The sequence below is a fragment of the Ambystoma mexicanum genome, chromosome 5q, assembly GCF_040938575.1.
Source record: "Ambystoma mexicanum isolate Mex_15411 chromosome 5q, UKY_AmexF1_1, whole genome shotgun sequence".
Taxonomy (NCBI): Eukaryota; Metazoa; Chordata; class Amphibia; order Caudata; family Ambystomatidae; genus Ambystoma; species Ambystoma mexicanum.
In genome coordinates this window covers 993960799-993977523 of record NC_090933.1, presented here as the reverse complement: position 1 = coordinate 993977523, position 16725 = coordinate 993960799, and the positions used below count along the sequence as shown (strand labels likewise).

The 16725-nt window shown below is 43.8% G+C and overlaps 1 protein-coding gene across 1 annotated transcript in view; it reads right to left on the bottom strand.

Annotated features, from left to right (window-relative positions):
• Positions 1-16725, bottom strand: part of LOC138498338 (fibrocystin-L-like) — an 848238-nt gene that overhangs the window by 248826 nt on the left and 582687 nt on the right. Inside the window, exons 24-26 of the mRNA XM_069622136.1 lie at positions 14858-14990; positions 13609-13727; positions 12148-12277 (exon numbers count right to left, since the gene is read on the bottom strand). Coding sequence (XP_069478237.1) covers positions 12148-12277; positions 13609-13727; positions 14858-14990 — 382 coding nt within the window. The remainder of the gene's footprint in view (positions 1-12147; positions 12278-13608; positions 13728-14857; positions 14991-16725) is intronic.

The following is a 16725-nucleotide window of genomic DNA, read 5'->3' as shown; positions in this document are numbered from 1 at the left end:
CCCTGTGAGACTCTGAAGGGACCAGGCCCCAGTTGCAGCGGCTGGTGGAGGAGTTAGCATGGAAAGGGGAAAGGGAAGGAAGAGGAGAAAATGAAGGTCATAGGAAGTATCCTGAAACTTAAGAAGATACGGATCAAGTCTGGGAGGGGGTCTGTTCCAGAGGGAGGTGCCAGCCGAGGAGAGGAATCTGTCTCCCACTCTCTGCTTTGAAAAACGTTTGACCTGCAGAGAGTTGTAGCCAGAAGAAAGAGTCTGACTGAGAGGTATTTCGGAAGAGAAAGCTGGATGTAGAGAGGTCCCAGGCCCCAGACAGCCTTGTGGATGATGCAAAGGGTTATGAATTTGATCCTTGCAGTCACCATGAGCCAGTGGAGAGATTTTAGGGCTGGAGAGATGTGGTCCCTGGGCTTGAGGCCAAGGACAAGTCTTGCATTCCTATTCTGGATTAGTTGGAGGGGGCAAAGGGAAGAAAGAGGAAGGTTGAGGAAGAGGCTATTACAGTAGTGAAGCCTAGAGAGAACCAGGGCTCTGGAGACATTGAGCTTCTGGGGGAAGGTAAGGAAAGGTAGAATGCCCCTGAGGAGATGAAGTTGAAAATTGGACTTCTTGGCAAGGTCTGTGATGTGTGGAGAGAAGAAGAGTGAGGAGTCAAAGATGATCCCAAGGTTTTTCGCCATCACAAGTGGGTGAGGGGAGGGGAACCCAAGGAGTCTGCCCGCAGAGTGAGGGAGAAACCTGGAGCAGGCGTCCCAATGAGAAGGATCTCTGTCTTGTCGGCATTGAGGCAGAGGTTATTGGCAGACCACCATGCCTGAATAACAGTCAGTCAGTCAGGTATAAGGAAGGAAAAGGAGGGGGAAGAGATAGGGGAAGGAAAACAGAAAGAGAGCTGTGTGTCGTCTGCGTAACACTGGAAATGAGGGGAGTAGGAGTAGATCAAGGTGGGCCAGAGGGGCCAGGTAGATGTTAAAGAGCCATGGCGATAGGATAAATCCCTGAGGGATGCCACAGCTAAAGAGTGAGGTGGGGGAGAGAAAGGAACCATTTGAACTTTGGAGGGTCTGTTAGAGAGGAAAGAGGTAAGCCATGCCGGTGCCCTGTCAGTGATGCCTAGGGTGTCACAGAGACGGTTTATGAAGATGGAGTGGTTGATTGTGTCAAGGGAAAGATCGGGGAGGATCAGAACAGAACAAGTGTTAGAGTCCAGATTGGAGAGTAGGTCTTCTCGGGTATTCAGGAGAGCAGTTTCAGTGCCTGCATCTCCAAGAGCGAAAGGATCTCCCGTAAAAGACGCACAATCGGACAAAGAGGAGGAGAGGATGGTAGAGGAAAAGGAAGAGAAAGGCTGAAACCCATGGAAACTATGGATAGGATCCACAGGTTCTTGAAAAGACACTCCCAGCCATCCTGAAAAAGAGCCAGTCGGCCCCCTACTGGGGAGATGTATTCCCTGACCTTGACATCACTGATTTTTGGCATCATAAGCGGGTGCAGAGGAGGGGGAGCAGAAAGATCCATGCTTCCTCCTGTTGTCGTTGGGCGACCTATAAGGCCTCAGAGTACCTCAGTCTGGAAACCTCTTGAAGCCGGTGAAAGCGCTGGGTTTGAACTCGGTCCTGCCCTGAGATTGCGGAAGGGACTTCTGTCCTGGCTTGGTCAGGATGGTCAAGGATTTGGCTGTTTGATTGGATGTTTCTTCTTCATCAGTTTGACATCTGTTGACGAATGGAAGAGGTACATGCCCTTGAAGGGCAGATCCAGCATCAGCTCCTGCACGTCAGATGAAAATGTAGTGGCACGCTATCCTTCTCATCTCTACACTGAGGCATAGCCCCCTGCTGGCCGTGTCGGTGTGGGAGACAGAAAACTCCATGAGGTCCAGTGCAACAGCCTTAAAGGAGGCTCTCTAGACGGAAGTCGGGAATAATCTCCTCCAGCTCCCACCACAGCTTCTGGTTAGCTGCTGCTAAAAGGGCATCAGCATTGGCCTGCTGCAAATGCAGACCCGATATGGCATAACAGTCCTTACCCAAGCACTCAAGGACCTTGTCTTCTTTGGAGAAACAACTGGAGGTGGCTCCCGAGGAGAAAGATTATGAAGGTGAAGATTTAAAGTACAGTGAGACTGCCGCCACCACAGAGGAGTGGCAGGCCAGGAGGATTGGCTCACCATCCGTCATCCTGAACCTTCTGCCCAGCTTCTTCTTCATCTGGGCGTTAGCTCTAGGCTTCCCACCACATGCAGGACATTCTTCTGAAGCGGAATGCCAGACCGGATCGTGGTGCGTCTGCCCAAACCCTCTGCTAGCACACCCGACTCCTGGGAGGCTTCCTCAAGCAGAGGGATCCCTGAAACTGCCAGGCCTTGAAAGCGGTCATGAAAGGCTTTGATGGATGCTGAGGGTTTATTGTTCTGTCCGTCCTCGTCATCATTGTCATCGTCACCCTCCCTTTTTTTACAGACCGAGGTGAGTCTGGGCCCTGGGACACAGGTGCTTGCAATGTCTCCCCTAGGTCCAGAGCCGAAGACCAGTCCAATGGCTGATGAGGGGGAGGCAGTTGGTGGATAATGAGAAGGAGGAGTAGGGGTCTGAACCAGCGGTAGGGCCTGGAGCAGGAGAGGGACCGACACTGGTACCGGCAGAGTTGGAGGAACTGCCAGAGAACCCAGAGGGGTGGTCAGGAAGGCGCCACCTGGGAGGTGACCTTCTTCACAATGTCCTTCAGGAGCCCCATCATCTGAGGGGAAAGCAGAAGAAAGAGGAAGCGCTCAAAGAAGCGGTCCTCCCTAGTCCCCGGATCCCTAGGAGCCCAACCTTCCAAGGCGCTGGGCCTCTGATCCTGGTTGAAGCATTTGAGGAGCTTGAGGCATATAGCGGTAGGTATGCGATGGGCAAATGTACCCTTGCAGGGATCAGAACCCTGTACTGTAGGACCCGCTGCTGCTTCCCGAATGCAGGGGACTGGACCGTCTTGCAAGGCCCAATCAATGGGTGAGAAAACAGGCGGCCCTGTGTTGAATCCAAAATGGCCGCCAGCCTAGCAGGCTCTGCTATGTGCCTGTCTGCCATTTTATCACCTTGCACCATGCCTTAGGTGGGAGGGCGCAAAGACCTTGAGCCACTAGAGGGCTCAGACACGGGAGGATACAGGTTGAGTCTTGCACCCGAAGCGGACACGTCAAACTCAGAGAAAACTCTGGTAGGCATTGAGCCCTCAGCCGGCTGGCCGGTAGTCGAAACTCCCTGACTCACGACCTCGGAGCGAGCTCTGGTAGGCAACTTGCCTTCCGCACCTGCACCAGTAGTTGTACTGGATAAAACTGAGGACGGACTCTTGGAGGTGGCACTTGAGAGTCCGGTAGAGCCCCTTGGCTTGGCAGCCGGTAGCCTTAGAGGCCTCGGGCCTGCCAGAACCTCAATCAGAGGAACACTTCACTGCGGGAACCCCAGGGAAGGAGTTGCCGTGCTGAGGAGCCGTGCTGAACAGAGGGCCCACCCTGTCTTGATGAGAGGTGCACCGGAGGGGAAGAGTGGAAGATCTCCCTCCAACGCAACAACTGATTCTTCAATGCCCTGCGCCAAGCATGCGTCCCAGCGGTGGTCAGGCCCCAGGCACTCAAGCAGAGTGCATGGGGGTTCAAGGCCGGTAATGAGTGGTCGCATGAAGCACATCTCGTGATTCCTCCTGCTCCGACATGTGTTGGGGGAAGCGAGGCACTAAAGGGAGGTCAAACAAGATTGGAAAACTGAGAAGGGGAGCAAGCAGAAAGTTCTGCACTGGCTGCCAGTTCCGACACCATCTGTGTGGAAAAAGGGACTGAAGTGAGGCACCAGAGCATGGAGCCTCGGTGGGCGTTCCCACGCTCGAGGCCACGCCCTGCACGTTCTACTAAATTTAAAGGGGAAGCTCAATTTTTCACTGCCAAAGTTTACGGTACCATCCCCATGATGGGGGATGCCTGCAAGGATGGAGGAAAGGGGACGGGACGTACGAGTATGTCTTCCACGACTGAGGTAATGATCAATTCAATTGCACCATTGGGACAGAAATGTATATTGCTGCATTGAGGAGGGCTTCAAAATAGGATTGGAGTTGATGTCAGCTCCATTTAGGATTACGTGCAAGAATTTAACATTGTGGATTGGGCTAAAGGTTTGAGGGAGTGAGAGATGAAAAGAAGGGTGTTCTACCAGAAGTGCAGCAATAGTCGGTGAAGAGAATTTCCATAGAAGAGAAAAGTTTAAAGTATTACACTTCCTGAAACTGATGTTGAGAGCACTTTCTTCAAACTTCAAAGCAAATAGGGGTCTAGTGCGGAGCCTGACATGCTGCAAGGTTCTAGCAGATTGAGGCATTGTGGTTCAGTGATAAGAGAAAGGAGTTGGGATTCTGGAGATGAAAGGCAGATGGGGAAATATAAGTGGTTCATGAAGGGGGGGAGGGTGATCATGCATGGTGAGGGAAATGTTTAACAAATGGTGGTGACTTAGCTCATATAGAAGGTAGAATGTTATTTGCTGATGTGGTGAGTTTGCATACAAAGGTGAATATTTCTTTGGATATTTTGGGGTATTGTTTATTCTGATGGAAAGTTATGCTTTCCTAGAATTTTTCCATTTCCAATGTGTGTGTAACTTTTAAGTGTGTGAAACACTAGGGATTTGTAGAGTGGTTGTAAGAATGACAGCAGGTGAGCTTCTGGCCACAATTCTGAGTTCTGTGTGGCAGGGTGTCAGGTTAGGACTAAGTGACCAGAGAATTCTTACTAGTGAGTTTGAAGTTTCTTGGTGGTTTGGACCATGCCCGGGGCAGCCGTTAGGAGGCTATTGAAAGCAGACCGAATGGAAACAAGGTAAGGATTCATGGATGCATTACAGTCAAGGAATAGATACTTTCTTCCAAGCCCTGCAAAATATAAATGAAGGAGAGGGGGTCAAGTATTTGGTGGCACAAGGTGGGCATTGAGAGAAAGGCACAGGGAAGCCATCAAATTAGGATACTGGCTAGGCACTAGAGTACACAATAAGGATCTATATGTTTTTCCTACAGACCATTTTGCCAAAAACCCATTCACTGGTTCTGGCTTCGGCACTGCAGGGAAACACCTGAGTGTGCCTGCTTTCCCCCCTTCCCCTTCTCTCATGGGGGATACACCCAGCAGTATTTCAAAGCTTGTTGGCCACCTTCCCCTAATCATTTGGAATCTTTTGCCTGGCCAGTAAAAGTTTGATTTTTTCAACCCAAATACTGGAGAGGCAGAGAAAAAACTATTTGAAGTAGAACAATGGTGTCTACACATATATCCTTACAGGGGGAGTGCAAACTAGGAGTATGGTGCATAATGTGGACATGGAATGTGAAAGCACTGGTGAGGTATCATTGACTTAGCAGACCTTTTTGGAGAGAATCAGAATTGAAATGTTGATGATGGGGAGTATGACCTTTTTGATAAAAGTAAGAGCACTGTGCTAGTCTGTAGGCTGGTATTGGAGGAACATATTAAAGCAGGAGTAGGACATTTAGATGATTAAAGTCCTGCTGACATTTGTGAGACAGGTTTTGGTTAGAGACAGGAAGGAAAGGTAATCATTATTTATAAGGTTTCTGAGTCTGGAGAGGTTAGTGGGCATTCAGCAACATGCCTTTGAGTCCATTATTCGAGGGATGTTTTAGTGTGGTTAAAGGTTGTAGGGTTGAGGTGGGTGTGTGTGTTTGTAGATGGAGCATGATGAAATCCAAAACGGTGTGTAGAAGGTCAACTTGCAGGGTACCTTTAGGTTAGTTGAAAATACTTCAGGATGGATGAAGAGCAGTATAGCAGTGTTTTTTAGACCAGAGTTGCTGAACTCAATTGGCATGACCACTATGTGGTCAAAAAGTAGAATACTATTATTATTTAAAACAAACTTTATTCGACATTAAGTCATCAGGTCACATTACATAAATGAAAATACATTAAAATCACACAATCAGTTATCTCAAATACACAAGATCAATAGCACAGGTAATACATATAATATCAAAACAGATACATGACTGTCCAAAGGGATTACTGGAGCAGCAGGAGAGCTATACTTGCAACCTGTTGCCCAGCTGAAGTGCTACTATTTTTCTCCTCAGGATCCGTGCTCTGTGCAAAAAACAGGTCTCAGCCCCCACAATTGGAGGGGTAATTGACTGAACCATGAATTCCACAGCAGAGGCCCATAACATGATCCCTGCCTCCAGCAGGATGGGCCTGAGGTATACAGACCTCAGCCGTTGGAATGGCTTAAAAAATAACATAAAATGTGAAATTGACTCCTCGAGGGCAAAACCAAGGCCATTCCATTTGGTAGTAAAAGCACTGATAGGTAGCATACCTAATCTTACCCTCAAATTTAGTGATTTTACAGTGGCAGGCCTGATCTGATCAGATAGGATTTGCAGCCATATGTGTGTCACTGAGCTAAATAGGCGGGCCCCAACATTAACACTGAGGCCTCAAGAATTAGCATTTCCCTAGCTCTCTGTTTTATTAAGGGCTTCATTTGTTCCAGCTCAAATTAAAGAGCCTGCCTGGCTCATTCCAAACTCAACCATTTTCGGGTAGAATAAAATGTTTTTTATATGGGTAAGCCATTTTAATCCACGTGCACCTTCCAGTGACATAATATTAGCTGTACCTCCCTACACGGTTCAAGTGCTGTTCTCGTTCACAATCTGACCCAGAGGGGGACAGGCTGATAAATAATGGATAGGCTCAGAGGGATTGTGCCACATTCCAATTGCACCAGTGCAGATGGAGCACTTGGCGGTAGATGAAATAATTAAAAAGAAAAAGTTATTTTCTCTTACTAGAAGGGCCTTTACATTCTCGTACCCCCATAGCTCTTAACCATTAAGTGCGACTGAGACCGCCTGCCTCTGATATAGCTCTAATGTCAGTGAAAATGCACCACTCCCATAATGATCAAAGAAAGCCAAGATTGCTCCACTATATTTGTTCAGTGTGTCTCCTGCCCTGGCTAGCTGGTGGGCCCATCCAGGGCTAGCCTGAATTCTCACCCCCAAATAGTCAAAACCTTCGACTTGTTCTATTACCTGGTTGTCAATCGTAATTTGGAGGGCAACCCTCTTCCCGCCTTTTGGTTTGATAACCATTGATTTTGTCTTGGCCTTATTTGTATATACGGCCAAGACCCAGCTCCCTAGACTTCCTTAAGAAGATTGCTAGAGATTCCATTAGGCCCTGCGGTGAAGTGGCTATTAGCACCGCGTCATCCGTGTAGAGTAATGCGGTAGCCAGCTTTGGCCAGTCCTGCCCCCCCTCACTAACTCGTCTACAATTCCTTGTATATATAGATTGAAAAAGAGGGGGGCCAGAGCACAGCCTTGCCTAACTCCCACAGCCACCTCAAAGTATGTAGTTTGTTCGCGGCCCAGATTATAACGTACACAGGACATAGTTTTGGAGTATAAAGCTGATATGATACCTAGCAGATGCTCTGGTACTTTCCGCTCTCACCGGACATTCCATAGCTGTTCACTTGACATAGAGTCAAATGCTGTCCTAAGGTCCAGGAATAGGACGCACACACACCTTTTTAGTAAAACCGTGTATTTTTGGCTGCCTGTCCCTTTTGGAACCCTGCCTGGTGGACGCTTATTATCCATTTATGGACCACCCATATCTGGATATGTTTCAGGATTATTTTTCAAACAGTTTCCCAGCTCCATCCAAGAGGGATATAGGTCTAAAATTGGCAGAGCTGTTCCTACCTCCCTTCTTTTATACTGTGATAATGACTGCCCTACACCATGAATCTGGGATCCTACCTGTGTATATCACTGCCCTAAAGACTTGGAGTAATATAGCCGCCCATATACTAGGCTCGTCCTTATAAAGATCCAATGGTATTAGGTCTGGGCCGGCCGCCTTACCATTTTTGGATGAGGTTAAAACTACTTCCTCTATGTCCTGCAGCCTGATACATAATGTATACATACAGGAACTGCCTTCAATGGCCAATGAGTGGGTTAAAGGGGGGTCTGCGGCATAAAGAGTACAACAATGTGCCATCCATCTGTCTCCACCTATGCTATCTAGCTTTTGGAGTCCCCATAAGAACACTATCGGAGACCAGTTTACAAAAGAAAACATTGTTTCTCGACTGCCAGGCATTGTGCAATCCCTCCCATTTCCCTTTTAGATATTTGGCATTCTATCGTAGAGTAGGTTTTTGTAATGGGTTCTCAATGAACGAAGCAGGAGTCTATCAATCCACAAGGGATACATAATTAGGGCTTGATAGTCTAAGGTAAAGCTAAGATGGGCAGTGTGTAAACATGAGTTGCATGTACTTATAGCTCTCCAGCATGGGTATCTTCATGAAAGGACTCCAAGTATGGTCCTGAGGAGCCCAAACCACACCAGGACTTTTGGGATAGCCCGGACTATGCATTTAGATTACATTTTTTCAAATACATTTTGTGGAGCTATCCTGAAATGTTGGAGTGCATTTGGCTCTTGAGTACTCGGCTTGGTGACACTTATATTAAAATATTTCTGCCTATGAGCTGGATCCTAGAACATATTTCAAAGGTGGAAATCCTTCTTTAAAACATAGTTAATAACATATAAAACAGTGAGTGTTTATTACATCGGAAATACCAAAGGGAGAATATTTAATCTGGATATTAACACTGTTGTCCAATTTGTATAAACTGAAGTAAAAAAGAAGAGAAGCATATTCAATTAATGTACTGAATACAAATAGTAGACCACTGTCCATTTGAGAAAATCAAAGCACTGCGAGATCCCCACATTTGCTTTGTAGGGTCAGGTAGCTTCCAAATCCTTATTGTTGTGATTTAATGAGGGGATATTATTATGATAATGATACTCATAATCGAGAAGGATTACAAGAAGGTCACTTTGTGTTCTCCCAGATGAAATTGTCAATGGTAATCATAAACATTAGAAAATTAATAGCAAGCTAAAACCTGGAAATATTTGGCAGGTATGACAGATCTGGCCAGCAACCAACATATCCTGGCAATTCCAGAATGCTGACATGGCAGACTGTACACACAATAATCTGAAAGAGGTAATCAGGTGGGTTCTGAATTTAGTTAAAGAAGCAATGGAGGCAAGCTTGCTCTACCTGAAAGTCTATCCTACAGACATAATATAGACAGTAGTGCACCATACAGGAGAGAGCAACTCTCCAAGTAGCTGCTTTACAAATGTCTGCAAATGGAATACCCTTAGAAGGACTGGTTGTGGCCACTCTCCCGCTAGTAGAATGTTCTCTGGCTCTACACGAAAGAAGTGTATCTGCTTTCTAATAGCAATAAATTATATGAGAAGCAATCCATCATGCAATGAACACTTTGAAAGCAGGAAGACCTGCATTACTGTGACCATCAATTGCCAATAACTATTCAGATTTTATCACATCTTTCTTTCTGGCCAAATAAAATGTTGGGACTCTGCATCTAAAGTGCATCTAAAATGTGCAAGGCTTAATATAGACAAGAAAACAAAAGAGGGAGAAATCTTTTACATAGAAATCTGAGATCCCCTCACATTTTCTTTGTTATATACTAGAAAATGTGTGTAAGAAAAAAATGCTTGTATTTTGTATTTAACTACTTTCCATGACTGATGCAAATCTATGTTGTTGTAGGGTGCGATTGTGGGGTGCTTATGAGTATTGATAGAACAATGTTTAGTTCTTAGCGAATGTAAGGTGCCCAAACTGTATATTAAATGGTGTGGGCTTCATTACATGTTTGCTGTAGATGTACATTTTTAGAGGTAATTCTGTATGAGACACTTTTTTGGAAGTAGCAGAATTACCGTCAATTTTACTGTACTGCTGAATTCTGTCTTCAGAGGTGAGGTAGATGATTTACCACCAGCATCTTGCTGGTGGTAAACCCTTCACTTTACGTCCAAATATTGTCTGTTTTTGGCAAAATTACTTCTCATGCTAAATCATCAAGTGTCCCTAAGTACTCCAAAATGGGTATCAATACCCCTCTACCACCACTCACAATCCAGCAGCAATAAATCTGCAGGCCGAGTGACGGTAACAGTCAATGAGTGTGACGCTAATTCTTCTGGAAGTACTTCCAAACTCAGAAGCTCTTTATCTTTAATCAAGGGAATCCCAAAAAGGAAGGAGGTGAGAGACATTCCTGTAGTTGTAACCAATAGATAAACTCGTATGTAATGTTGCTTCAAAATGAAAAAAAGGCATTTGGTAATACTTCCTGGCTTGTACACACATCCACCAGTTTCTTTAATCGCCATATTCAGAATCGCTTCCCTTTGAAGTGTCAAGATGTTCTTGTGATTAGAGGCTCAACATTTTTAATAATGTTCATACAAACTGGTGGTAGATTTAGCTGTCCATACTGCTGGACCACAGTGGCCAATATGTTAACTTGCTAAGTAGAGCAAAGGTTTGGGAGGAAGAAACTGCCTCCAATTTCTATCTGTAGAGCTAGTCTGTATGACAGCTTCATGTATGTATTTATGTGTGTATGTATATATCTATGCATGTATCTATGTATGGAATTTATAAAGCGTGAACCCTGCTGGGATAGCTGTACTTATGGCACTCAAATGTGGGGTTGCAGACTGGGTGAAGAGTAGCAGAGGGTGCTGAAATGAGTAATAGGAACAGGATATGGAAGGAGCTCTGGAGGAGCAGAAGAAGGGCGCAATGGAGCAATCAGTGATCAGAGAATGGTTCTTAAAATAATATCAGCTAGAGGTCCTTCAAGAAGTATGATGGATGGGCCAGTCTGATCTGCATTGTTACCCTGTTCCAGTGGCAGGGTACGCAGCAGGAAAAGGCCTGTTTCCTAGTTTTCCCTCTCATGCACTTCTTTCTTTCCAGACTGGTGTGTCTTCTTGTAGTGTGTTCTCTGGAGATGGTGCATTTCTTTTGTGGCAATATTGAAATTTGCAACTAGTCCATATACTACCACTGTCTTAGTCAAGAGGCTACTTTGAGTATCACTGCTGTCTTTGCTTTCACAATTGTGTGAGGTATTTAGACAATCAGAATGAAGGCATACAGCAAACCTGCTGACCAGGATTATCAAAAAGACATTCGCTAGTGGATCTGATTCTGGGAACCTGGCATGAAGTTTGGCCATTTTCTTGGATGAATGTGGTAAAGAGATCCATGCTTGGTTGACTGTGTTTTGTACGGTGCTCCACAAAGCCTTGTTGTGAAGACCCTGCTAATGTGTTTTCAGACAGCTTAATGTATGGCCCTTTATTTTCTGTAAAACATTAGGAGTACTATTTTGAGATTGATTTCTGTCACTAAATACCAATGCCAGGTCCGCGGTCAGTGCTTCGCTAGCAGAGATAATGTACTGTTTCCCTTTTTGCTTGTTAGGGAAGTACCTAATTATTGGATTATGTTGATAGTACCGACTTGTCCTGCATCGAAGGAAGCCAAATGTTGAGGGTCAGAAGCCAGCGCATTGATTTTATGTAATTTTTCATTCTCTGAACATTGAACTTGTATGCATAGTGCTCTCCACCCCTTGTTGGTATCAACAGTACTTGAAATTGAAATTGGATTCCTAACATCATGTTTTGATCCCCCATGAAAGTGATTCTGTTTTTCTTTCAGAGAGGGGTGTCTTGACCAACTATTTATCCATCCTTAACTTCTTCTGGACACTCTTCAAGGTGGCAGCACATATCAATATTCTTATGAGGCAAAGTAAAGGGAGGCATGACACCATCTGCCCCGGAAGAGGGGAAACATGCCTCATTACTCAATAAGGTGCAGTTATCATTGTGTGTATGATATGCACAATCAATAGGAATGCATAAAGGCTGCTGCAGATGTGAAGATTTCTGCAATGTTTAACAGCTGCAATGGGGCTATGGTCGATGGACTTGACCAACAGTAAATGTGGGCCAAAGTGCCACCAAATGTGCTGCCCAGTGGGACTTGTTGTCCGCTGCAAAACGACAGAAAATCTAATCATAGAGCACTCTCCTCAAGAGGATTTGGAATGCTGGAAGGAGAACCCTAGGAACCGACAGCATTACCTGCTGTCCCGATTTAAAACAGTATATCAAGACTGGTTGCCATTGTTGTGAATGGGTTGTTGCATTTTACTTACCAGTGTGATTGTAGGATAGGGACTCATTGAGACTCAGGGTTGTGCCATCGAGTGAGACATTCGTTATCCTCCTGATTTCCGTCTGCCAGGCATTGTGGCTGGTGGAAGTTATGACAATGTCATCTCCTACCTGATTATAAAGCAAAAGCATCCTGTTAACAGTGCGTACATGTTACCATGGTTTTATCAAACTGTGTGGCTTGGACAAAAGCGTCACAACTCATTGTTACATGATTGAGAGAAATTTGAAAGGTAGCCCTGTTTATTGATTTTTTCTTTTTTTAGTAAAATGGTGCATGCCGCTATCCGTGGCCACAGCACACTTCAGTGGATGTGGATATGAGAGCAATATGGTGCACTTGAGCATTTCAAGATGGTACAGCTTGAGTGGGAAGACGCTGAAGCCTTGATTTTGGAGAGTTCAACGATGAAGACTGATGTCTAAGGTACTCACCTGTTTGGTCGATTTTTTCACCACATTTCTTACCAAAATCGGCACCCCAAATAATTAGATGGTGGGTAGGGGTCATGTATGTAGAAGGTAGTGAGGGTTGGGGCCCAGGGTGCGTGAGGGGGTGGAGGGTGGGAGAGGTTCCCAGTGAAAAATGCGGGTACATAAATCATCTTTTTTACTTTTGGTCAAATAATGTTGGTGTTCTAAAATGGAACCAATGTTTAATAGGTCTGTCTTGGGTTGCTGCTTGGGGGCTGGAATGACAGCCCACTTATAGATGTATCTGTGACCAGGTATTGGGGTTAGACTAGTGCACCTCCTGGTCATAGACCTCTTGGAAGAGGTGGGTTTGCATGGGGCTGTGGGACTTTTAGATCACTACTTCAATCTCAATTTGAACTGGGGGATTCCAAATGCAGAGAGATCTTTCCAAGAATTTCTTATGTGGCGAGGAAGAAATGGAGAAAATTCAGTGCAGCCAACCTCAAAAGTCTGAAGGATTGCTAGGGCCAGAACACCTTGTTGAGGTATGATGCAGACATATTGGCAAAATGTGTTTTTTTATAGAAAAACTAAGTTTAAACACTGACTAATACATTGAAGCTAAACTGACTACATGTATTATTCCCAAATCTTTCAACTACGCATCTAAGGGTCCAGATGAATTATGGGTAATATGTTATATTGAAAATATTACTGTCAAGTGTGCACAAAAAAGCAATCAAGAGAAATAAACAGAGAGGAGCAGGGCAATAGTTGTCTGTTGGCAATTGCAATTGGGCCAACGGCTGTGAAAACCTACTCCTACTATGAAGATGTTTGTACGTTAGAAGCAATTCATCCAACATATCATCCATCAGCAGTGCACTGGAAAAGGGTGAGAGGTATAAAGCAGAGTGGATACGCTATGGGTACAAGCCATGACATTTGAAGAATGTGTATGTAATACAAAACAAACTGCATATATATAGACTGAATATATAATGTATATTTAATATAGACTGTACCTCCCATCCCACGGCGTCCATGAGTGATATAATGTCAGATCCTTTCAAAGCTGTGTGGGATATTTTGGATCGGTATTCTGTATGTTGAATTCCATGCAATTCCAGAGTTCCAAATACAGCTGAAAATCAGGATATTTAAACTCATGAATAATCAGACAAAGGGAGAGTTTAAAATACTCAGTATATCTTCCTCACCATTAGCATAACGCTCTTCTGTAATGTTGTGCATTGGAAAGCTGTGATAACAGATTTGAGTTCATAATTCAAAATGGGCCATATAGCACCAGGAATGTCCCCCCTTAGCCTGACTGCTCCAGGCACAGGGCTAAGATCACGGTGGGCGGTTGGGTGCAGTCCCTGACAGCACTCACATTCCAAGATACCAAGTTTCGAAGGCAGTGGAAGAGCCTGCCAATAGCAGGCTGCACAGTCCAGGTGCAACTCCAGTATAAGTGGAACTTTCGGCCTGCTTTTTCTAATGGGTGAAGGGCCCCTCTGAATCCTCTCCAAAAGGTCCTGCAGGGGGCTGACAATCTGTGTTATTCCCTCTGCTCATTTTCTGTAAGGGAAAATATGCGGGAAGCACAGTTTCCAGTGCAAGAATCTCTGCTGAGGCATTCAATACCATAGTAACTGTGGTAGGTCACTTGCTGGAAAAGCAATGTGTGTTGCCTAAAACCCCAAGTGCACCTTGCGTATGCAAGTCCCCATGTACAGAAATGGTGGCATTGATTCCAAACAATTCAGGGTGTTTGGCATATTTGTCTTCTCTAGTTCTCGATCCATGAGTATGTTTATAAATGTTTAGAATATCAATGCTAAATCATCAAAGGAATTAGATAAATACCTTTCAATAGTCCATTGATAACATCTATAATATTGGAAATAATGAGATAGACACAGCAAGTCATCTGAGAGGCACCTACGATAAAGACAACCATAATGCGTCTATGGGGCTACACATCCAGGGCATGCTCATAGAGCTCAGAAAATATTTTTTTAAGGCCCATTACTTTACAGATTATCCTAACTTTACTAAGCATTAATATGCCATAGCAACTTCCTCCAACATGGGATGCTGAACAACCCCTCGTTGCAGTTGTGAGTTCTATCAATTCATAGAGATGCAATAACATTGGCCCATCAATAGGTTCACCGAAGTCTGACTGTTTGCCAGTATCTGTGCCTCACATTGGCAACTGAAACCAGTGGTAATCACTACTGAATTAGAAAGTAGAAATTAACATACCCAACACCTTTGACCGCAACATCTGATCATTCTGCAATTTCACATTTTGAGAGGAGCGCTGTCCCCGCAGTATTATTTGCAGACATCCTCTGAAGGGTTCATCCTCTGTGCCACCTATGAGCTGACCCCCGGACTGTCAAAAGATGCAAACCATGAAACATTTAATTGTCAGATAAAATATGGACTGGTTTGTTATTGCATTGGAAAAGACATACACAATGATTAGATATTCAGCACTTGCGTTACTTGTTTTTCCGCAGACGTTTGCTCATTATTTAGTAGGAGTATCTTATATGTCCCTAGAATGTCATGCAATTTGCTATATATGTTTGGACCATATGCTTATATAGATTTGTGCCCATTAGATTTAAAAGAAAACTGTTTAATATTTTATAATTGATAGAGCCACTCAACTTATGTCCACATAATACTTCAGAGAAAAGGTGTTCGAATTTAAGATCGAAGACTTAAACATTGTCCTTATTCAAAGAAGATACCTGGGTATCGAGACAGTGTGTGGGTGAAACCGTGCATGGGACACAAGCAGGTGTGATTTCATCAATGGCATATCTAACCAAGCACTTGCAACTGGGAAACGCAGAAACATTTAGTTACATTATTTCATATGAAATATACTTGCAACCCTTGGGCTACCTTTTGTTAATGGTAAACTACCAGTAGCTTCCAACATAGTTCTGTCCAATCTGGCAGACGGTTCAGCCAAGGAATCAATGGGATCTGAGTCGAGGTGAATGAGAACAATGCAATGAATGATGGGAGTGAGTGAGAGAAGGGGTGCATTGTGGGAATATAGTTAGCCAGGAAGATATATAGTAGGGATGTATGTAGTGAAGCATGTATAGAGGCAGTGAGGATCAGAAGAACTATTTTAAAAAACAATATTTGGAAAATAAAACCACCTGAGAGCATGTGAGTGGTGTGTAATCTGCAGTTTCATCTGCTCTGTGGGCTATTATCACTTTAAAGTGCACTGCTGCAGAAAAATAACACTTCTGTGTATTTGTCACTATAAAAAGTGAACTAGTGAGCGTCAATGTGCAAATCCTCCTCAAAAGAATCATATATTGAAAGATATATCTATTTTACATATCAAAATATTTTTATTGTGGAAAAGGAAAAAGAGAGAAAAATACTTCGCAGTTTGAACCCATCTACTGAAATAGCTGAATGTGTCCTGTTTGTCTTGCTTTATTCTAATTTAGATGCCCACCAGACAATTTGAATCAGTTAATCATTGTTTTCGTTTACTCATTCCTCTGAATCATTTTTCGTCAATTGTAACCATCAACAAACATCCTAAAAGTTATTTTTTACACAGTTAATCCTTATTTTGACTCTTCTTGTACTTTATCAATCAGTTTAAATCAGTTAGTTCTGTTTTCAATTTTCATTCATCCAAATCTTTGTTCGTCAATTATGACCATCATCACATATCCCAAAAATTAATTAGTTTTTTATCTTCTGAAAACTTTATTTCGGCACAAAGTACCATAAAAAGCAACATCAATTACAAAAACAAATGTAACACATTGCATACATCGAAATAAGTACACTGAGCACTATACATAAAACCTAAAAAAATACATTTGTTCAAAAGCCCTGAGCAGCAAACTGTGCAAAATGTGCTTTCCATACTTAATAACATCTATAAAACCTAAATCATATATACAAATACAAGGACCATTCTCCTTAAATACATGGGTGTCACAAAGCAGCTGTTTTCTCCTACACTGAACCAGCAAGCCCTACAGGGAAAGACAATCCATTAACAATATTCATAGTGGAAATCATGTCAGACAGACCTCTAAACCTAAAATATTTGGATTTAACAATATAAACCTTTGGTA